Here is a 24,428-nt window from a genome sequence, read left to right as displayed (position 1 = left end):
TCTGGAGGTATTGCATACCTTAAGTAAAATAAAATATTTGCAATTAAAATTTATAAATATTGTATAATTACAAATAATTACAAAGGTATAATAATAAATTGTAAGATAAATCTTACCATGTCTTCGGATATCCTTCGTGTATATAATTTATACTGTACAAATCCATGTCTTCAGTATGCCATGCAAAGGAAGTTTTCCACATACCGAAATACAGATAAGCTGTATTAACACCTTCAATGCTGATACCATAATCTTCATTTACATAATCCAGTATAGTGCCTAGTTTGTTAATATTCCAAACCTTAATTAAACAAAAAAAGATTATTTACTTCATTTAAATATACAATTTGAGATAAAATGAATGTATAAATTTAACACTTACATTAACATCTTTATCGGTAATAGATCCTGATACATCTGCACCATACATTGGGGATTTGTAAATTATATTTTTCCAATATTTTCTTTCAAGGTCCCCATAATCAAAATGGTTAGGTGTCTTATACTCATCAGATTCAGCTATTAACTTGTAATCTCCTACTGTCATAGGTTTCTTTTGTATATTAAGTTGTTGATAAAGTCCTTGCTTACCTTGTACAACCTAATTCATTATAATAAATATTAGACATAATTTGTTAAAAGCTATGTACTTATATTCATTACTTGACATATAGGAGCTGGAATTTTCAAATTCATAATATCATCTTCATAATAACTTCTTTTTCTAGGTATCCACTCAGGTGGTGGGATAACCTACAAGATTAATATTATATATTTAGAAAAAAGGTCAAATTTTAACAATAAAATCTGAAATCATTATAAAAAAAAAAAGCTATATTTTTATAATAACATACTTTTGCCACGCCAGCCTTATGAGCACCTTGCGATTCCATCAGCTCAATATAGCTACTAAAATTTTGAAATTCTTTCCATGTTGGTCTAAATACCATGATTCTAGGTGCATTTTTATTCGAACACATCTTGTCTGAAATTATAAATAAATAGTTACTAAAATCAATATGTTGTAAGTACAACTAAATTTGAATTGATCTATCATATTATAATAACTACATTTTTACTCCAGAAGGTTTTAATGATGGCAATAAAATATACATTGTTGTGTTTTGAATATCTGTAGACGAGAAATTGCAACAAAAAAAAGATCTAACACTATATATTTTTAAAAGCTTTAAAAATAATTTCTTAATCAGGTAGGTACTTAAACTAATCATCAATTGGTGAAAAAAATAATGATAAGCAAACTTTAGTGCGGCATCTTTTTAAACCAGCAGACGATTGAAAAAATCTAGTATTAACTGTTGTTTTGATAGATTTCATAAAGAATAAGATTAAGCCAATCTCAAATTGTTTTTTTGTAAAGTAATATGTACCTAAAGACATACCTAACCTATTCCATTATAAAATGTTAATAAACATCAAACACATTTGGAAACTCACAATTTGAAGATGTAGGTATCTATGTAGAAATTAGAACGTTACACGCCGTTCCCTAATCTAAGCGTCGTTCAGCATCTATATTCTATTTTCTTTCAATCCGTCCGACGGTGACACCGACGGACTCATCGGTCAAACGCAATACCTGCAGTTGGTATTGGTTCTTTGCTAACTTGGTAACACACGAATGTATCAATCAACAATGAATGGCCATAATACTTCGGACTTGACGAGATGAAAATTCGACTGGATCTATCGTTTCAACGAAAACTTTTACCACCAACGAACGGACTCGCAGCGATGTTCTTCGGCTCTGTGATAGCGAAGTCTTCGATGCTTTCACGGCAAATACCGTTGTGGTTACTACTTACTAGTTGCTATGATTTCGTATTTATCGTCAAACTTCTAAGTTTCCAATAGACTACGACGAGATGATCACGGTACACATAACATGTATAAGGTGCCTTTATTATAAAGATTAAAGAGCCACAAAAGTATATCTATACAGATTACAAACGTTATTATTGTTGTTGTTGCCGAACGCCATTACCAAAACACTGGAAATCTCGTAGGCCACAGCCAACGAATTCGTACCGGTGTGAAACGTTCGATATCCGGATCCCATACCATGTCACTGTGAAACAATCGTTGATTCCAGTAGACCGCGGATTATATTATGACTTTATTAGTATTGTATTAATTAATATTATTAAGACATAAGGGATCAAACTGTTGTACTCAAACTCAAGTCACCACACACCAAGCACGCCGAACGTACCTATTTACGCGGAAGTGTGGCGGTAGCGGTACGCACCATTGATCAACGGTTCGCACCGGCGGTGATGGCATCAGTACAGCAGTTCGCCAACATCACGGACAAGAGTCCGAGTCTGTCGGACGGCTACACTGTTTTACCTCGACCACAAAAACTGATTACGGAAGACGGAACTAGTAACAACTACAACTACTAACTGATAATGCTGTAATTGGTGTCCAAGCAAATAAACAATGTTATTGTTTTTTTTTACACATTTAATATTTATTATTTTTTATCACAGTATTTACATAGATCAAGGGTCGTAGACCTAGTGTGTAGTTTTAGACATTTTGGCTTAATACATTTTTAGACGAAACTTTTTTCTTGTTTTTTATCTTTGTTTTAACCTACCATATTGTTAATTTTTAATATTTATTCTTGGGTTAGTTGTTCCCCTAGTTCTGACATCAATAATTATTCTAATCTGTCAAATATTATTATGTAATGATTTAGTGCAATACCAAACTGATCTGGATACCAAAGTAAGACAATTATTTTAATATCTATAATAATGCTTAAATTTATTTTAACAAATTATAAATTAAGTTAGACATTTAGTTAATAGAAAACTCACCATCTTTAAACTTTTTTTTTTATTAGTTCTAAGACAGCTTAAAAAAGTACCCAACATAATTTATTTTTATTCCCATTAGGTAGGTATGTTTATAGGTAATAATCTTTGATATTTAAACATTAAACTAGTAAGTAGTATTTAAATTTGATCAAATGTTTTTGTTAATTTTAATGTAAAATTCATTATGTTTTATAAATTATGGTATGACATATTTAGTGGTTATATTTTTTAATAGGTTTAAATTAAATAAAATTAAATATTTTTGAAGAATAGGTAATACAAATGCTAAACAATTGTGTAAACACTAAATTGGTCACTTAAATATTGAATAGCTCAATTTATCAACACCTAATATTAAAGTACGCCTAGTTGGTGACAGGAAATAGGTGCAGTTAGTATAGCTATACTTTTGTAAATTAGTTTTGATTATTTATAATCTTTTTTTACAACACTTTAATGTGATGTGATGTGATAAAATAATTTAACAAAAATACTAAAATATGAAATTTATGTTTAACATGTATTTAATAACTAAAGAGTAATTTGAAATATCCAAACTTACTATATTTTTTTTTTTAATTTTTTGATAACTAGTGTTTAAATTAAAGTGGATTAATGATATTGTCAATTGGTGACGCTGATATCTGTATGTATACACTTTACAAAATATTATAAAAAACACATTTAAGTACTTTCATAATCTAAATTCTAAACACACAACAGTTTTATAAAAGTAATTTTATTTTTAAATATCTTTGAAAGTTCTATTTAGTTTATTGAAAATTGTTATTCTTGAGCAATGGGGTGTGTTTAGACCAATTTTTCGGGCTTGTAAAATATAACAAATCCTGGGAGGGTGCCGCTGCCAAGAATTTTTATTTTGTAAATTATATACAATTTTAATTAAATGAAAATATAATATATAATGATATAATATATGCATTTAAAAAAATGAATATTTGAATAGCTTGAAAATGAATTACATTTTTATTTTGTCCAGTCTAATAATATCAGACATTTAGGCAAGGTATTTGAAATTATTTTTACCATTTCTCGACTTTTATAGTAGAAAATATAGATATATAAAGCATAGCTCTGATCATCGACTTTGATGGAGGTTTTTGAAAGCAAATTGGATCTAGTTAGTACTTGTTGGGAGGCTAAAATAGAAATTCTTCTTATTTTAAAATAATTGGGAGAAAAAACAAAATAAATAAATTACAATTTGTTGACTATAGAAACCCTAAGTAATTACTCATTATAACAAAATATAAACATTTAAAAAATATCTTATGTTGTAGAAATGTCTGGGGTCACAAAATAATATATTTGCAGGTTTGCAACCCTGGTATTTGTTGGGCCAATACTAATTTAACGCCTTGCAACACATATTTTACGCCACTGCTCTAAAATATTTTTGTTAACAAATAAATGTTTAATGTAGTTAAATATTAATAAATTGCTTTATTTTTTTTTTTTACAATCAAATATTAAAAATTGAAAAATTGAAAAATTCATAAATACAATATCTTAACTTTAATATAAATTCAATATTATTTACAAAATATTTTATGTTAGGTAATATTCCACAAAATTTTCATATTTGTACATACATAAACAATAATAATAAAACAGCATGTACCTACTATGTAGCTACTATTTATAGTTAGGCTTAAGTGCCAAGTGGTTCTTGTGGCTTTTTAGGATAATATGATAATTTTGCCATCTGTTATAACACATTTCAATCAATTTTGAGCCTAAAATATGATATTTTAACCCATCAGGTACCTATTACACTTTTTCAAAGCTTGTATTCCCTACTTTTTCATTCATAATAATATTTTAATATGTTCAGTCGAGTTTAAAATTTAAAATTACTAGTTAATATTATTTTTGAACGATAAAAATATGTATGTGGTTTTTAAATAAAATTAATTAAATATACCTAAATTAAGAAATATACATTAGATAATCAATGGATTGGTATATTATGTATTGTTAGTTATATAATGATAATTTTCATTAACTACCATACTCTACGCACTGTTTAATTAATCACTGACACTATATACAACATATAAATATACTTATATTATGTATATTATTATATCTAATTAAAAAAAAAAATAAAACGCTGATTAAATCTTAATTACTTAATGATATTTGTATTAATTTATGTTGGTACATAATACATTTTGTAATTTAGCAAGTAGGTATTGTAAGTACCTAATATAGTTGTTACTTATTATTAGAAAATTATTTTTTTTTACTATGGTAGATTTAAATAAGTATGTAATAAGTTTTTGAGTTTCAATATTTATCGAGATATTTATTTTTTATTTTTTTTATTGGTCTTGAAATTATAAAATTCTGCTTCGACTTTTAAGGCCATTAGCATTACATTTGTATATACATTTTAAGAATAACTTATTCAATTAAAAATTAAAGAAGAATACAAATTTTTTTTTATTATTTATATTTAGTTACTGATTTTTGGTTTTGTTATTCTGATATGATTTTTTCAAAATATGTTAAATAGTTGGTGCAAAAAAAGTACATATTATAATACCTATATTAAATTTAGCAAATCACTAGATAAATTAATGGTACTATTATTATTTTATTAATTTTATGTATTTTAGAAATTGTAGAAAAAATAATAGTACAGTAATATATATTTAAGATAATCTTCAAGGGACCAGTTAAAAAAACTTATTAAGCAGCAACTTTTTTATTTTATTTGAATATTTTATTTCTCTGGACCATATGCATGTTAACCTATTAATCAGGAGCGTCTTAAATGAGTTTTACTGTACTTTTTAGTTTTTTACCCTTTTACACTACAGTTATTTTAGTAGGTAACTAATATAGGTGTGCGCATAGGGGGAGAAGATGTAGCATATTATACTGCCCTTGAAATTTTTTTCAGACAGCCACCAAGTATTGAATTCTGAGCTGCGTTTAACAATTTTACCTCCATAAAATTATATAGTGTAGGTATATTTTAAAATAAGATTTTCAAAAAATTTTAAGATATTATTTAGTAAATATGTAGAATCTTTTCTAGAGCCCCCCCCCCCCCCACCTAAATCAAATTTTTGGATTTTTGAGGAGTTTTTCCTAAATAATTATCATAGTAATTGAAAAAAAAAATAAAAAAATGTTTGCATTTTCTAAATGCCAATTATTAGCAAATAATTAAATTTGAGTGACCTATTTCGAAAATTAACCACCAAAACCCTATTTTTTTTTAAATATTTTTATTATTGGAAAATAGGCCGGAATAATCTCACGCTGCTCCTGAAGTCAGAGTTTACGTATGACTATGGTCACCAACGATATAACTACATTTTTAAAATATTAAATTATTAAACTAACCATTATAATTATACCTATTGTTTTCATTTTATTTAAAAAGTATTTGCTTATGGTGATTCTATTATTCACAAATAATAACATCTGAGTGTGAAACATTTACATTAAACATAATATTATATTGTGTAATCCATTATAAAAATATATTGTAATTTTTTGTGATATTTCCTATATGTTTATGAGAAATATTAAATTTATTCTTGATTTTTATATTACCATAGTATTTAATACAGTATAACTATTATAAAAGTACATTTTTCAGAATTGATGCTGTTATTTAAATAAATAAATTGTGATATTATATTTTAATTTAATTAATAGTTTTATTTGGAGTCGAAGATTAACATCTCTACTGTACGTAAGAATGTATAAGGTAAGTAGTTTAAATATTTACTAAATAATTTATTTTTATTCTTTATATAAATTTAAGTATCTTAGTTAGTTAATACTTCAAGTATAGGTATAGTTTCAAGTTAAGCAATTTAATTTCAATAAATAAGCACAAAATTAATTATTTCAAAACTAATGTCATTAAATATTAAATAATACATGTTAATATTATATTCTAATTTAAAGGTTCTCATTACTATTTTTTTTTTATTTGAGTTCCATTTTATTTTTGATTTTAAAATTTCATTTAATTTATCTTTTCTTAAAGCAAGCAAATAAAAACTTTTGTAAATAAATAAAAATAAATATTTAATCCTTTATTGCTATGTTTAGTTCAAAAAGTGTTAAAATATGAACAATTTAAAATCAGTCGCGGCTTTTTCATTTATAAATTATATCCTGAAGTTTTGATAAAGTAGGTACTTTTTTTTAACCTGTATATTTTGGATTTCATAAAGAATCAAATTGTTGACATTTTCTTATATTATATATTTGTGAACTTCTAAAACTAATTTATTCGGATTTTATTTGTTGTTGTCTTCAAATATTACGAATGCTGAGAACAAATTGTTTATTTTCTTGCTGTATATTAATTATTAAAAAAAAATGAATTTAGAAGATAAAAATAATAATATTGGTACTATTGAATTTTCAAACGTTTTAAGTGTCCTTTCATTTTAAAAATAATGGATTTTTTCTGTTTAATTAGGCTTCATAAAATGCCTATTGAAAATGCCCTAACAATTGGCTAAAAAAAATTCACATTACTGTACGACGTATTCTCATAAAAATATAATGTTATAACTTATAACTTATAACCATAGTAGGTACATATTTTCTGTCATTCTTAGTTGTGTATTTGTTTCTATATCCTAATACGTGTACATATGAGCTCAATGTCAAATATTACTGCCATATAGGTGATGTGATAGTAGAAGGGGTTTGTAACGATATTGGTATGGACAAGACAGAACCATGAATGCCGCAGTGTTGTTTTAGCGGTCGACCTCATTGGCGGTATTTTACTACCTTTATTTTACGTGTGTAGTAAAGCCTATTAAAATTTGTTTCCCCAGAGAAAGTTAAATTAATATACATATTGGTGAGAGTGTTCTTCTAGTCAATTACAAGAGTTTTGGTAAGATTCTATATATTTATTGACTCGTTTTACTATTATAATGTATTATCGTATTTCGATTAAAGTAGCTAACAAAATAATGTCATATCTACGATAGCCGATAGGTATCTAATATTCATTATAATATCGGACTAGGATTTAATAATTGAGGTCATTAACTCATAATTTGTTTTGTTATAATATGTGCGATATTATCAATGTTTAATACAACATCGTGTTTTATGTGTTATAAATCTAATAGGTCAATAATTTTACCATAGCAGTGGAGCCGTGAAGGTAATAGCAGACGCCAATAGTTTATTCAGCTGGTTATATAACTATCCTAAAAAAATACGTTATGAATTAATATAATTATTCTTCTATCATTCGAATATGAGTGGAGCTTAAAATGCATAGATTTTTTTCACGTTGGTTGTTATGTAAAGTATAATATTATTTATATACAAACGTCAAAAAATTTGTAGCTACTTAAATAATAAATGTTATATTATGTAAGTAAAAATAATGATTATACATAGGTTTTAAACATATAATAAAAGTAATTTAAAAAGTAGATAAAATAAAAAGGGTGAGAAAAGAAAAAAATATTTTTAACATAATTAGTTTTTTTATATTTTTCTTATGTATAATGCATTTCTAAATAATTTTAAAAACTAATATTACAATATGTGTTTTAAATGTATTCATAAATCATATTAGGTTTACGTGTGTATCGTAAATGACCTTAAAGAAAATATACTACAGTAACATTGATTAGGGGCACTTTAACGGGTTAAAATTTTATTTTCATTAAACGCACCATCTCTAAATTGACGCCGGTTCATAACTGAGTTTCAATCATATTTAAATATCATAATACCTCTGAACATTATGTTACCTATGTTACCTAGTTTCTTTCGTTCCGCCGTTACTTCATTTGTTTTAAATGACAAATTAATTAATATTTTCTTCAATCTGAATGTACAATTTGTATAGAATTACAGTATTTTTAAATTATCATATATACTATTCGTGTGGGTAATAGGTTATAGGTACCTATATTATATATAATTTGATAATTTATATTATATAGGTGGACTACGTTATGTTAGAAGTTAGTTTTCGTCGTTCTAAAGCATAATAGGTAATATTTTTTTTATAAAATATTGTAGTGTAAAAATTCCATATTCACTATTATTTGCAAAATTAAAATTGCTCTTGTACTTGCGAAGTATAAACTAAAATTTGCATGTGTCAAAGATCAAGTCGTATCAAAAGTAATTTCTTTGTTTTTTTCTGCAATATTTGTAAGTAAATTACCGCGATAAACTACTTGTTGCGATTAGGAAAAAGCGATTTGTATAAAGTAAACGTTTCAGTAGATTAATAAACATGCGATTCAAATTAAATAGTACTTATGACTTACAAATTATTATGCACAATTAATAGTAATAACAATTTATATATAAATTATTAATGTTAAAATATTATGCTATACTTATTTTTATTGCATAATCTTATATTTGAAATTATAATCCAATGAATTCTCAACATTTTCTTCATATATCTTAATTTATAAAATTTTAATATTTTATTGAGTGTTAATTGTAATTTTATTTTTGTTTAGTTGTTTTTTTTAATCATTTGACTTAATTTATTAAATAAAAATTAAAATATTTCTCATGAATAATTAAAATTACCAGTTTTTTCATCAGATATATAACAATAACAAAAAAAAGAAAAATTAAAGCTAACAAACTGTTTACCATCTCTCTACCTGTATACCTATTATATATTCATAAAAAAAAAAACGAATAAACATCCTAAAATATATCATAATTCAATCTTTAAATAAATAATTATTCTATTTTAGTTGTTTAACCTATATTTTTCTTCTTTATTTATTACTTTGGCCATTTTAATTTCTCCTTGAATTTCCTGTTTGTTTTGATTTTCAAGGTGAAAATTGTTAACTTCAACGTTTAATAGGAATTGTGAATTTACGTCTAGTTACGTACCACGTATGTCCGTATGTGTAAACTAAAAAAAGGGAGAGATAATAAAATAGGTCTGTGTAATATGTATTCGTATTCTATGTAAATTACGTCACTCTCATAATTTAAGCTAATTAAAGTCCTTACTAAATATATAACCTTAATTGAAGAAATAACAAAATATATTATATTTTCCAGGCCATTATAAATTATGCCAGTGCCAAATGAAAAAAATGAAACAAATAGTCATAAAAAACACAGACGATGGTCATTGATTGGAATTTTATCAAAAAAAAAGAAATTAAAAAAAAGTCAAGAGAGTGTGGACTTCTGTCCGTATGATGGGAAAATAAATCAAAAAGTGGCACACAACAACCACTTAAAACGTTCTACTGACTGTCTTATCGAGCAGTACACTTGTAGTCCCAGGCTAATAAGAAGATGTAATTCATTACAGTACACAAATCACACGTCCACGTATACAAATATTAACAGCCAATCTTCATCAAACGAATGGAAAACATCACAACATTCCGTATATAGCTCTAGTTCAAGTGCTTGCCATAGTGATATCGGTGTGTATAGAAGTTGCGGTAATAGTAGCCAATCGTCGCATTATATTAAAGAAGAGGACGAGCAGACACCTTCAGTTTTAAAAAGTGTTCCGTTTAGATGTTCATCTGAAATCGGATATTACCAATATAAAACTAACTATACTAAAAAACACCCAAAATCATATGTAAATCCAAACAAATTAATTGGTAAGAAGATTCCACCTCCTCCTCCCCCCAGAGACCCTAATATTACAACGGTTTATTATTTTAGAAATAATAGACTCATGTCACGAGAATCAGATTTGACGTGTTTTAAACAGGGATCTAATGATAATATTCCAGATAAAGTTAAGACTCTTGTCGATAAGACAGGATGTCGAAATGAAAATTTCACAAAAGAGCCGCCGAGAAGTAGACGACCCATTCAAATTTGTGACGTTGAGACTTTGTCGTCTGAATCTGAAAATTCCGTACCCAAAATTCAAACCGTTGAAGAAGCTCTTCAAGAACTGGAAGACATGTATAACAGTTTAGGACTAAGTGACGAGGATCTACTGGACAGAGCTGAACGGCGTGACCTTCCTACAGTACACCAAAACATGCGATACCAAAGTTCCGACGAGCTGGACTGTATAACTGTTAAAAGAGTATTGCCCAAGACCCGACGGTCAGGCGTACCAGATATTATATCCGATGATATGGCTTACCGAAGGCTGAATAAAAAAGAATCAAAACGGCAAAGTTTTATTCCAGGAAGTTTCCTCTTAGTTTTACCGACAGTTTATAATCTCGATAAAATCCCTAAACCGTCGTCCGGAGAGCCTGACATCACACTAGATGACGTGGTTTTCAGAAGCCAGCGACAACACCTCAACTTCCTAAAGATTTCTGATCCGCAACCGCCGTTTGGAATACCTCTAGGTCCGATCGTGAGCGCCGCTCCTACTGATTATTTACATGCGGTGCCCGAAGGCCGTTATAAACCTTCGTTCCACCCCAGAAAAATACCAGACACTGTTGAAGACGATTTGGCATTTCGGTCTCTTAGGAAAGACCATAAGTTTAAAACTTGTATTGATTTTTCGTTCGTTCATAGAAATCGATTCAGAATTAATGACCTGATTCCCAAACTGGATAATAATAGAATAAAAAACGATACTCATTGGATTATAAAAAAAAGACCATCTGATTACAGCTATAATAAAAAGAAACAAGTAAAACTCTCATATGACGATTTGGTCGATTCTATCATAGACGACAACCAACAAAACTTGATGGTAGTCAAAATAAATCATCATAAACCAATTATGCTGACAGGATTCACTTTTAGCGAAGCCAATCAATTAAGTAAGTCGCTTTTTTGCACGAACTTATTACCGCATGAGCCTCATAAATTATGTTTAACGAATGACACTTGTATTACAAACGATGCACTACCGCTAAAGTTAAAATTGATTTGTCCGTTATCGAACGAACGAAACGTAAACGGAGCGTCGCCCGTTGCTCTAACGTGCCCTAAAAGTTATCACGTTGCAAATTATGCCACTGATGAGTATCTAAAATATGCGGCTAAAAAAACACCTAGCGCGTCCATGCAATTCACAAATTTAGGTTTGACGTGCAAAAGCGTTGACAATAAAAACCAACCGAATTTTAGAGAGCTTATTAAACGAGAGTACGCCCATAGGTATCTGCGGTCGACCGATAACCGATCAAACGATGGTTTCGTGGTGGTAGGCAATAAACGCGAGCGAGACAAAAATAACAAATACCAATTTCTAAAATATAACGAAGAAGATAATACCTGTGCTTGTGCCACAGTCGAGCAACCGGCCAATGTACTCTCCGCCATCGTCGCCGAGCCAAACACCGAATGCTTACAGATCCACAGCGACGGACCTGCACCAGTGGTATTTGAGTCTGCAGTTTCTTCTGCAAGTAAATCCGAAAACCGAACCGAGACTTCTAATAATAAACAACCTTGTAAAGACCTATCATCATCCCTATCTACCGCTAGTGTGCCGTCGATGGAGTATCCAAACCGTATGCCCGGATATTTGGAGGTGTGCTTGTACATCACAATATATATTTATCAATTATTTAGTGTAAACGCATACGGCACTTTTATAGCGTTGATCTTTCTCATAACTTTACATCTGTGTAGACGCTTTTCGTGAAGTCATAATACGCTCCTTGTACAATTTTGTTGAATTAATATTTAAGCTTTTTGTCGCTTTTTTTATTTATTTACTACCATAATTATTATTATTATTATTATTATTATCATTACTATTTATTTATTACACCTATATATACGTATGTAGATGTTCGGAGTAAACCAAATATTTTTGTGTACGTACGGTACGTTTAGTCTGTTTCGTAATATAATAACGCAATGTACACGCTGGGAGAAAATAAAAACTGCACAACGCATATTAAATATTATTATTATTATTATTATTATTATTACACAGTTGATTATTTTCCTTATCCCTCCCCCTCCTTACTCCTTAGATATTATAACTCACTCGCTCTCCGCCTGAGCAATTTAGTCTGTGCAGGCTGCTGTCGTAAAATATATACATATATACTACCTTTATTGTAATAATATATGTAGTTAGTCGAAAAATAAAAAAACAAAACATATTGAGTTTCAAAAATATAATGACAGAAAATTAACACACACAAGTATGGTTTATGTATAGATGTATATTCTATAGTATGATAATTAAATTTAATCTTGACCCGCCAAATAAAGCAACACGAATAGTGTTGACAATAGAGACATACTACAAAGGTGTGTCATTTTGTTAAAATAATAATAATTTTGTTCGAATCGTTATAGCAATTATTGTTTTAACTATTTTTTTCATATATTAGATTTTATTCATAAACATCATATAGTTACCTATATCGTAGCAATTTACGATATCAGCCATATTATTACAGTTATTTTAACTTAAACTTAAACTTATTTCTTGTACACGGAAATAAATTATACTGTGCTCAACGTTCGTTACATAATAACTGTCGAGTTTTAAAAATTAAGTCATTATTCTCGCGTTTTTTTGCAAGTCAACTCAAGTCGCATACATATAAGACATTAAATCGTTGAACGAGGTGGTTAACTTTCTTATTTTGTTCACTTTGACAATTGATTAGTGACAACTTTCTCCAAATTGAGTTCTCGAATTCTTCACTCTGTATGTATGTATATTTTCGCCCTGAAGATATCTGCAACTTGCTTTTCCTCTCTGTAATACCTACCTGCTTATGTACACCGTTTATGTGTGTATAGTAGAAACTAATTTTCAAGATTTGTTTTCCCTTGGGCAATGGTATAGATATTAGATATATGTAATGAAAAGCCTAAATATTGTGTTTAACAACGCAGTGCACATACCACTATAATACCTATACCTACTTTATATTAGTCTAAACATACTAATCACACATTCTATGTATTGTTGAGCACATGGCTATCAAAAAAACTATTCTTGAATTATAAAATAACTACTTGTGTTTTGTTACTAATATTTATAAATATTATAACCTACTTATATGTACCATTATATATATATTATTAATTTTTTTCAGGACGACTGGAATGTAACTTAACATTTAAAATCGGAAAAATTCCAACGTATTATGATGTAAGTCAATTTAAATGCATTACACACAACATGTAATAATAGTTAAAGTATTAACTCAGTGGATTATGTACCTATTAGAATTTTAAATCTTACCTATATTTTTAACATTTTATTCACTTAACATAAATTACAATAATTCAATAATTACTACCTATGTAATCATATTTATAGTGTAATTATTATTTTAAAATTATCATAACACATAGCTACATAAGTAATTCGGTAATAAAATTAAAATAAATAAAATGTAAGAATTATAAATTTAATTTGAATAACTCAATAAATAGTTATTAATTATTTAAAATTAAATATGCTCGTGGTTTGAGAGGAACAGATAAAATTATTTGGCTGTTTAAATATTGTCGGTTTAGATGAAAGGTTGACATTTTGTGACGTATAGCTATAAAAAATTAAGTAGGTACCTAACAACTTGGCCTACAAAAAAATATATATTTTTAAAATTAAAGAATTGCTCGATAAATTCCTTAATGAGAATATCACGCAGTAACATGTTGATACTGAAATAATAAAATTTATCATTTTTATATACCTATAATGGTTGCTATTATCAGTATTAATTACATTACCATTTTTTTTTTTGAATTGTATATTGTATTTTACTAGAAACTAATTATGGTAACAGTAACACCAACATAAAAATTAATATTCCTATTATTTTATTTCCCCCTCTCCCCCCGTGCACCCCGGAGAACTTTTACTTATAACTTAAAAAAGTCCCTTAAAAAAAAAATGAGTATTCAAAATTACAATTTAATATTTTTTAATAATTTATTAAACGTTTGCTCATGTTATTATTATTATTATTATCATTGATTATGCATACTAATCAATTATTATTTATAATTTATTTATTAATATTTATATATGTATTCATAATCAATGATACAATACATGATACAATATATGATATATTATATATACTATACGTATATTAACGATATAATATTATAAGTCATAACATACATCATACATGCGTTGGACTTGTAAGTCATCAGTTACAGACTGTGGCTATCAAATTAAAATATTGTTTTATGTAATATTATTAAATCTAAAGACAATACAAACTATATTGATATTAATGAGTTGTTAATTCTGAAAAATGTAATTTATTTGATTTTTTATACGGATTATACTTAATTATGTTTTAATCATGAAATATTGAACAGTAAAACCGTTATCTATGACAAAAATAAGTATTTTAATAACCATAAGGTTTTTATAGTTTTGTAAAAATGGTAAAAATAATATATTATATTTTTCAAATCTATAGATTATACTCTGTAGCTATATTATAATATCTGAATATCTAGAAATTAGAATAACAACCAACTTTAAAAAAAAAATTTTACTACTGGTTTTTTCGAATAACATTTCAAGGATTACCTATATGAATTAAGTATTTTAAAATTATAACTGCAGTAAGAAGATTAAAATAATATGTTTTTAAGAATATTACACTATTACAGTTCTTATATTATATTAACACAGATTATTCGATTAACCGTGTTTATATTATGTACCTAATTATATATATAGATGCTGATGATGTCATAATAATTGTCGACAATACAGTTTATCTTCGAATTCTTTTACCGTAATAAGTAATAATAGCAATAATACTAAAAATGTTTTAATCAACCATTGTTGTGACGAAATATTGTGGAACCGTGGTAGTGTTCCGATATTTTCTTTGTTTTCCAAGAAGCTAGTCTATATTGTCAGATTTCACTAAAATCATTGAGCGTGTAATAGACCAAAGCTGGAAAACGCTATAGGTACCTTTCATTAATGCTAAAATGACGGTAAATCATTCGATTGTGAAGGTCTATTAAATACTGGAGGGGATCTGTTACTCTCAAACCATGTAAGGTTGCATTATTGCTGTTAGGAAAGATGTTATTCATTAATTCACGCACTTCGGTCCAGCTCGACTAGTTGTTATTACGCGATGTAACAAATATTATAGTACGTTGGTACATAGTGAATTCATATACTATATTGTTAATATTTTTTTTCCAGCTCAAAATGCCCTAATTATTTATCAGACTCGTATGTAAGTAATTATAATTTTTATTCGTCCGAACACAGTATTATTCCATTGAACTTGCCTAATCAAATTACATATATCAATAATTATAATAATCGTCACTGCAGCAGTATGGACCATCACCACCAACCCCACTACATTCGCCACCAACCAAATAGTTCCAAATCTATATTGAAACGAAAATCTCTTGAAATAATGCCCGCCGACGAAGACGGTCCGATGACGCCCGCAATAAAGGCAGACGTCAACGCAGACCCTCGGCTACAGTCATGTTCCTTAAAAACTTCCAACCACAAGTCATTCTGTAGGCAGGGCATACTGAAAAAACAGTCGGCCAGTTTTGACGACGAGTCGACACAGAAACCTATTTTGAAAAACCGCTGTCAGTCTTGCGACGATGAGTCGTTGCTCGCCAACAATTTTAGCGAACTCCATTCGATTTTGAAACGGAAAACGAGCGAACCGTCGCCAGAACCGCCGTCACATGGCATACTAAAGAGGCGTGGCGAACGGGACGTCCGCCCGCCTCGGGATCGCTGTCAGGCGGCAGTGGTGGAAGAGTCAAACCAAGACAGTCTCAAGCCAATTTTGAAGAAGATTTTGTCGGCGGCGGCGGTGGTGGCAGCGGACGACAAAAGGCCGATCCTGAAGTCGAAGTTAACGGCTGACGGTCTGACCAAGTGTAGTTCATCATCCAAACGACCATCGGTCGCCCAGCGGATATCTGACCTGGAGTCCGGGGTCGTCAGAGATGATCCTCCCGGCAGCATTCGTGACTGCAGACTGCAGCACACGCGTAGCGCCCGGGACCGGACGAGGTTTCGCACGCAGCCTGTAACTCCCAGCGAAATCAATGCCGTTAAAAAGTACGTTTTTCAAGGTGACAATCGCGTAAATATGATAATATTATGATGACGCGCGTATGTGTTGTCATGCAGTTTATTACATTTATCGTTCTAGAACTACTGCTGTTACTACGCACTCGGAAAACGACACTCATCAGATCGTAAGAAACGTTTCGACACCCGGCTGCAGCGGTCGCAGTTGGGCTGATAACGAGAATGTTGTCGCTGCGACCTTGAAGCGCACCAACAGCGTTTCGGTGAAAAATCGAGAATTCCAAAGTATTTTCGATAAGACCGCTGCAGGTATCTGCATTACATCGTCGGATGTCAACAGTAATATCTGCACAGGTATTTATTTTATTGTTATTAAGTACGTGTTTTGTTGTCTTATCTTTTAAACCATTTTTTATGATGAATTTGTTTAGCTTTATATAAAAAAAATTAATTAGCACAACAATAATAGGTAATAACGATAAAGATAATAACCTGGATACCTTAGTTAGATAACGAAAAAAATCCCTTTAGAGAATAATTATCATATTTTTTTATGTATTTTAATATGATATACTCATGTATATTCTAATTAACGGATTTTTCTATGGGCGTTTGAACTTTTGGTTCTAAAACACTGTAATATATACCCCCGCGTATAGAGATTTTGTATAGCGTTTTTATTGCTAACCGTTTTATTTGTAAACCTGTAAAGAACAATCATCAGATAACCTACTAGGTAATTAAAATACTAAAAAAACACTGTTGTTAATTTGCTCTTGATTTGACTCGACTTGTATCGTGCATACATTCCGGCCAATTACGCTGCTACTTAATTGGGTTCATTACATAAAACTATACTATATGTTAATTGCTGATATAATATTTAATAGTTTTACTGAAAATATGTATTATATTGTATATTATGTATAAATAGCCAAAAGTAGACCGTCAAAATATAAACAGTGCCAAGAAAAGAAGCTGAATGCTGCCAATCGTTACTCGACGCAGCCAGTGACTAACCACGAATTACAAGAAGCTAAGAATCTGAACAGTGCTAAATGCAAAAACGATGATGATAATGGTATGTCACGTACTTGTAGTAAAGTATTATGTAAATATAACAATGATTACAATTAGCTTCAGTAGTGTGCTAGACTATTGGTACTGTTTCTAAATAATAAACAAATAAAATATTATGTACAATATTTAATTTAGTTGTTATACTATCTGAAATTAACATGCTGTATTTAAACTAATAGTCTTTTTTATATAACATAGTTTTTTATTTTCAATTTTAATTTATTCACATTTGGCTTGATTTGAAAATATCTATAGTTTTTATCTTCGAATCTAATCTCACAGTTAATATACCTATGCAAAATAATATTTTATTATTTCGATTTGAAGCCTAGTAGTTTAGTCTCATATATATTAATTATGATTGGCAGTAATTGTATTTATGTATACTATTGTATGTGTTATGTATAAATTGAATAGAATATTATTTATAGTAATAAATATTTAACGAGAATTAATTATTTTGCTTTTGCATGCGTTTTGGTGATTGTTTTTATATTCTGCTTAAAATGTAAAAGGAAGATTGCCAAGAAGGAAATTAGGAAGCTTTATAATGGATCGGCTTCGTATATTTAATGGTAACGTTTTGTTGTTTTATTCATTTTTTCAATACACTTCTTCAACTGTAATTAATTTTCCATGCAAAATCTTACGTAATTCGTTGATATACGATGATAATATACGTATGATACATATTAATGATAATATACGTATTACGATTATGAAATGTAGGTAACACTTGTACTATTGACGTTGACAAAGTAGAGGAAAAAATATATTTAAGAAACGGGATGGCAGAATCAACAAAAAATCCAATTGAATGTCTTAATAAAGAACAATCAAAAGATGAGACGAACAAAATCGCAGATATTATTGTCCAACCTAAAGATGAGACAAAAACTGTCCTGAAAAATAAAATCCCATCAAAAAATCCGAAAAAATCCACAGAAATTAAAGTTCAATATAAAGATAAGACGAAAAAAAATCCAGAAATTAAAGTTCAACCTGTAAAAATGGCAAAAGAATCCACTGACAGTGAACGTCTCAAAAATCGTATTTCCCGAAATGTCGCTATAAATCGATCATTCAACAGCAATTCGAAATTGGAATTGCTCAGGTATAAAATCAGATATACAAATAAAATTGTGATTTTTTTCAAATAATTTTTTTAATTGTAGACAAGAAAAGTTTGGAACCATGACCAAAGAAAATGGAGAGTTACCGAAGCCTAAAAAGTTAGTGGAACCATCTAGTGATAATACTGATGGCACTTCAGTCATTAATGGAGGATCTATTAAGGATAGATTGGTAGCTTTGAAGAAAAGTGGTCAGATGGATTGGCAAAAAAGATTATTGAAAATAAAACCAGAGGATCACGAGGTGTCAAATAATTCAATAAATGTAAGGTAACTAAAACTAATGCTTATCAAAACAAAACCTAACTGTAGTATTTTAGGAGGCTCAAGATTTACTTCGCAAGCAACTTACTAGACAAGTTAAGTCTACCGAAGAACCAGTTGAATGTGTGGATAACATTTTAGTTGATCGACTTAATCGGCTTGAAACTTCTTCTAAGGATTGGAAAAAACGAGTTGAACAAAAGGACACTACTAATTTTACAGTAGCTGGGAAAATGCAAAATAAATCTTTACCACCTCTTACGCCTGTTCTTCTGTCAGTCACTCAACGTACCTCATTAGAAAAATCATCTTCAAGTAATTCAACTAAACTTAAAAATATTTTTCAACTTTAGTTAATTATGTTTATTTATATAGATGTAATGAAAAATAAAATAGGCGATGAGTCTACCAAACAAATAAATGTCCGTCGAAGTCTTTCAATGTCTGATAGTAAGACAAAATCTTACCTCAATAACAAGTCTGAAAAAATACCTTTAGAAAACGGGTTAAATAACATAGGAAAAGAAAAAACCGTTAACGTACCAATTATGATCGATGATGATTTTGATAAATTTTTCGGTAGTTCGGTTCAGACATCTAATGACGGTCAAATAGAAAATGTAGATTTTGATCATTTAAAATCGACACGATCTAATTTGTAAGTATATAATATGTATTTTCGTTATTAATAATTAAACATTATAAAAATAATAGACTTTTATGTTATGTAATATTACCTATATTTTTTATTTTCAGACTCGTGCAGCGGAAAAAGGTTAAATTTAATCAAAGAAAACACGAGGGGTCAAAAAATCCAATAAAAGCATTAGCGACAAATCGTGATCTGGCCCAGCAAAAATATACAGAAAATAAATCAAATTTATTATTACAACGTAGTTTGGAAACATGTAAGTATACCTTTAACTTATATTACATTATATATTCATTCTTGTAAGTCAACATTGTTATGGTCGGCATTTAGCAACTATCAACACTCCATTGGCTCGAGAAGCTCTTGCAGCATTGGCCAGTAAAGAAGATTTTGCATCTGTGAATCTTCGGAAGTCTGGAGATTCAACTCCTACTTTATTACCACCATACAAAGATTTGATGTTGCTACATATAAAAGGTCGAAGGCGGGTTCAAACTCGTCTTGTTTCTCCATCTGCTGATTCTATCAATCAAGGCGATTCCTATGTGTTAGTCACACCTTCACAAGTATGATTTACTTCATATATATGTTATAATTATTATTATTATTATTATTATTGAACGCCTTATAAAGGGAATAGTACGAAGTCCATTTAATACAAGTAAATACTATCTATAATAATACAATCTAAAAAAAAAATAATAATAATCCATTTTATATTATTGTATATAATACTAACAATAATAATTTTCGGAAATATTCATATAAAACGATGTTTGGCAAAAAGTAAATTATATTTGTGTTAATATATGTTAGAGTTAATTCTCAATAAATATATTATAGGCATAAATTTAATATATTTTAATATAATCAAATCAAATTTACTCTACAATCAATTAAACTTTATAGCAGTCTCATCGCAGACATTAGTTGTTTACCATATCGGTTATAATTTGTTTAGATTTTCGTTTGGATCGGAGAATATTCGAACGTTATTGAACGATCGCATGCCGCTAAAGTGGCTCAAAGCATATTTGACAAAAAAGATCTGGGCTGCAAATTTGCTAATCAGTTGTACACAATCAATTGTGATTCTTCGTTGCCTAATAGTCAACATGAAAAGAAGTTTTGGACTCTTCTAGGCGTCACGTCCAGTGAAACGTCTTCCATCAAAGGTAAGACTTGCAAAAATTATATTCGCTGGGAATGGTTTATAACATTAATCGTAAATGGCTATGTGCTCAGGCCAAGGAGCGGGACACCCGGACGAAGATGAATTGTACGAAGCGGCCATCGTTTCCACAAACGTTGTGTACGAGGTTACTAATGATGAACTCGTTGTGTTGCCAGAAATCTCGGAAACCATGGCCAAAATAGAAATACTAGATCCCTCGAAAGTGTGTAATTTTTTTATTATTATTATTATTATCATTATTAGCCCATTTTCGTACGCCCCAACTTCGAACGTTCATGTTTTATTTTTTAGACGTTAGTTTTCGACTTTGGTAGCGAACTATATGTGTGGTACGGCAAAAACGTGAACGTCGCCAAACGCAGGCCAGCTATCCATCTGGCTCGTCAACTTTTCGATGACGGTTACGATTACTCGCAATTCGACGTCAGTCCGATCGATGTAGCCACGTGTTTGGGTGACAGAAGTGAGTATTACGGTAATATTTTCCGATTTTCATTTGTTGGGTGTTTTTACGTATGTTTGTCTTGCGTAGATAAAGACACTGTCTACGTCAAGTCGGGAGCAAAGAGGCCTGAATGGACGCTATTTGCCAAGATAACGCAACATATGGAGACGGTATTGTTTCGAGAGAAGTTTTCAGATTGGCCGGATTATAGTCGAGTCATAAGATCGTCGAAGAAGAGCGACGACAAAGAAACTGGAGAACATGGCACCACATGCGTTAGTCTAATCGTTATAATTTATATCATGTTAATATAATTTACCGTAAAATTTACATTAAATATTGAAACTTTGTCCGTAGATCGATTGGTCGACCGAAATAAGTGCGTTTGACGCGGACGAGATGCTGAAAATGTCGGTCAATGAACCCGATTTGATCTTGGAAGGTAGTCATCTCGGTCGTGGGTCCTCGTACTACGATAACGAGGTGAGTTGGTGGACTTATATAATGTAAAATATCATGTGCGATATACACTATGTTAAACCAATTCTGTATTCTCATCATTGCAGACTTTACGAGAGTTCATCATAAACACCATGGAGGTGACCGTATGGCATGTCCGAGAATTCGACAGCACCGAATTGGGACCCAAATCTGCTGGTCAATTTCACAGCGGTGACTCATACATTATTCGGTGGACATACAACGTTTCTATTCAAGGTACGTGAAAGAAATGCATGCTTGATATTATAATAATTGTATAGAACCTATTTAAGATACCTAATACTGGTGGGCGATGTCTAACATTTTACAAATTGTGTAGTGCATCGATATAAAAAATATTCTCTAGGGGGGTGTGTACACATTTCGGGGGAGACACAAGCAGTTTTCACGAAGTAAAATTTGTATTTACTTAATTATTTTTATTTTACAATTCAAGGAAAAAATAAAAAAAGGTGGGTAAGTGGATGTCGCTCTGCTGTACAGTAGGTTACAAGTGGGTCACTGTATAATGGATAGTAATCAATTTAAAATCAATAATATAATATCACTGTATAAGAAAAACGATTCTGAGCGGAGACGGTTTGTCAGTCTAGGTATTAGACATACCTATTATAGGTATACTTATCTATAGAATTAAAAAAAATTGATCTATAATAGGTATTAATAATATATTGAAAATTCCAAATTAATCATATCACAATATCCATCAGGTAACGCGTTATACATCAACAACAAACCGTGTAACTATCATAGATATATAATAGTATACTTTAGAAGTTTCAAGTACCCACGAATAATATTATACAATCATTACAATCACAACAAAATAAATAAAATATTTATTCCAGGTTTTTTAATATGTAATTTCGTCCAAATTTGAACTTAAAATTACTATAAAAATAAACTGTGCTTATGTATTTCTTAGAATTTTTGGTAACAGAATTAAATATTTACGTGAAATCTTATTTTAAATTTTCAATCCTTAGATATAAAAGTTGAACATTTTATAAATTTTTAACTACAAAATAATTATTCAATTTTAAATTTGATAAATTTGATCAAAATTTCAACTTCAAATGCTTATAAAAAATAATTGTGCCTATGTTTTTTAATATTTTTCTACTGCTATTGTAAAAATAAAACAGGAGCCTTGTATTAATTTTTTACACTTTTTGGCCCAATAGATAAAACTATTGATATTTATAGAAAAAAAACTAAAAAAATTGAAAACTTACATTGTCCGTAAAAAGCTCAAAAAGAGTCAAATTATTTTCAAAATTTTATCGTATATAGAAAATGCTAATATAAACATTCAGTGAAATTTTCAAGTTTCTACAGTCATTCGTTTTTTAATTACAACAAAATAAGAAAATCGTTACGTAAGAAATCGAGTGAATATCAAATGTTGTAAAAATATGAATTTCAAACGCTCATAAAAATTTAATTTGAGTTTCTTATAGACATTTTTTTTTAGATAAAGGTAGATTATCCTATAAGGAATCTTGTATTACATTTTAAAATCTTGGTTCTAAAAATAAAAATTTTTACGAATTATTAACTCAAAACAATTTGCTAATTTTCGTGATTTTTACATATTTTGAACTTTAAATGCTAATAAAAAAAAACTGACTAAGGATTTTTAATATTTTTCAAATGTCATTGTAACAATATAGTAGGAGCCTTGTATTAAATTTTCAAGTATTTTTATTCAACAAATAAAGTTTTATTGACATTCATAGAAAAAAAAACTAATTAAATTGGAAACTGAAATTGTCCGTAAACAGCTCAAAACAAATCAAAATATTTTGAAAATTTTATCATGTATAGAAAATGGAAATTTAAAAAACCAGTGAAAATTTCATATATCTACAGTCATTCGTTTTAAAGTTACACCAAAAACCAAAATCAATTTTCTCGAAAACAGATTTTGCGTAAAAATTCTCGTTTTTCCTTAATTTTTCTTTTATTTTTCACTGCGCTTTTGAAATTATTGGAAAAATTTTACTTTTGACCTCCTAAAGTACCAACTAGATTCACTTTCCTATCAGAAAAGGAACTGTTGAAGAAAATCCAAGCACTTTTACTGTCCTAAAAGGTGATGACAGACACACAAAAAAAAAAATAAATTTAAAAAAAAAACACATATCATTGTAAAATCAATACATTCATCGTTCCACTCAGAATCTAAAACTAATAACGACTGGTTATCGTAGGTGTCGATCAAGATTATGAGTATTTAGCATGAATTAAGATATACAGGCTACGAAACGACCTTGTGATAAGTGAAACCCGCACCTTCTCACGTTGTGGCTAGACTACTAG

General features: G+C 29.3%; 3 protein-coding genes across 8 annotated transcripts in view; 2 read left to right on the top strand and 1 right to left on the bottom strand.

The window, feature by feature from the left end:
* Positions 1-2,201, bottom strand: part of LOC100160843 (lysine-specific demethylase 4C) — an 11,325-nt gene extending 9,124 nt beyond the window's left edge. Inside the window, exons 1-6 of the mRNA XM_008185094.3 lie at positions 1,459-2,201; positions 855-985; positions 664-753; positions 383-601; positions 117-301; positions 1-18 (exon numbers count right to left, since the gene is read on the bottom strand). Of these exons, the coding sequence (XP_008183316.1) occupies positions 1-18; positions 117-301; positions 383-601; positions 664-753; positions 855-980 (638 nt within the window). The 5' untranslated portion in view covers positions 981-985; positions 1,459-2,201. The remainder of the gene's footprint in view (positions 19-116; positions 302-382; positions 602-663; positions 754-854; positions 986-1,458) is intronic.
* A 290-nt stretch (positions 2,202-2,491) lies between these two features.
* LOC100167688 (supervillin) overlaps positions 2,492-24,428 on the top strand; it is a 32,464-nt gene continuing 10,527 nt past the window's right edge. The window contains exons 1-19 of one of the 6 annotated variants that reach the window (XM_016804650.2): positions 2,493-2,754; positions 13,874-13,929; positions 15,970-16,003; positions 16,105-16,863; positions 16,958-17,190; positions 17,771-17,917; positions 18,432-18,491; positions 18,646-19,030; positions 19,092-19,314; positions 19,370-19,628; positions 19,689-19,971; positions 20,070-20,221; positions 20,296-20,531; positions 20,927-21,140; positions 21,211-21,362; positions 21,452-21,635; positions 21,693-21,880; positions 21,963-22,088; positions 22,172-22,322. In XM_016804650.2, coding sequence (XP_016660139.1) covers positions 16,109-16,863; positions 16,958-17,190; positions 17,771-17,917; positions 18,432-18,491; positions 18,646-19,030; positions 19,092-19,314; positions 19,370-19,628; positions 19,689-19,971; positions 20,070-20,221; positions 20,296-20,531; positions 20,927-21,140; positions 21,211-21,362; positions 21,452-21,635; positions 21,693-21,880; positions 21,963-22,088; positions 22,172-22,322 — 3,748 coding nt within the window. In that variant the 5' untranslated portion in view covers positions 2,493-2,754; positions 13,874-13,929; positions 15,970-16,003; positions 16,105-16,108. Of the gene's footprint in view, positions 2,755-11,540; positions 11,624-12,255; positions 12,340-13,873; positions 13,930-15,969; positions 16,864-16,957; positions 17,191-17,770; positions 17,918-18,431; positions 18,492-18,645; positions 19,031-19,091; positions 19,315-19,369; positions 19,629-19,688; positions 19,972-20,069; positions 20,222-20,295; positions 20,532-20,926; positions 21,141-21,210; positions 21,363-21,451; positions 21,636-21,692; positions 21,881-21,962; positions 22,089-22,171; positions 22,323-24,428 lie in introns of those variants that run through there. The other 5 variants (XM_016804634.2, XM_008184989.3, XM_016804638.2 and 2 more) reach the window with 5 other exon arrangements.
* On the top strand, positions 7,384-12,724 carry LOC100158772. Its single transcript, XM_001946936.5, has 2 exons — positions 7,384-7,749; positions 9,921-12,724. Exon 2 carries the CDS (start codon positions 9,934-9,936, stop codon positions 12,451-12,453), a length of 2,520 nt encoding a protein of 839 aa, XP_001946971.2. The 5' UTR covers positions 7,384-7,749; positions 9,921-9,933; the 3' UTR covers positions 12,454-12,724.

This window comes from Acyrthosiphon pisum, chromosome A1 (assembly GCF_005508785.2).
Source record: "Acyrthosiphon pisum isolate AL4f chromosome A1, pea_aphid_22Mar2018_4r6ur, whole genome shotgun sequence".
In the NCBI taxonomy this organism is placed as follows: Eukaryota; Metazoa; Arthropoda; class Insecta; order Hemiptera; family Aphididae; genus Acyrthosiphon; species Acyrthosiphon pisum.
The sequence above is the reverse complement of the archived record's forward strand: the minus strand, read 5'-3'. Positions and strand labels throughout refer to the sequence as shown.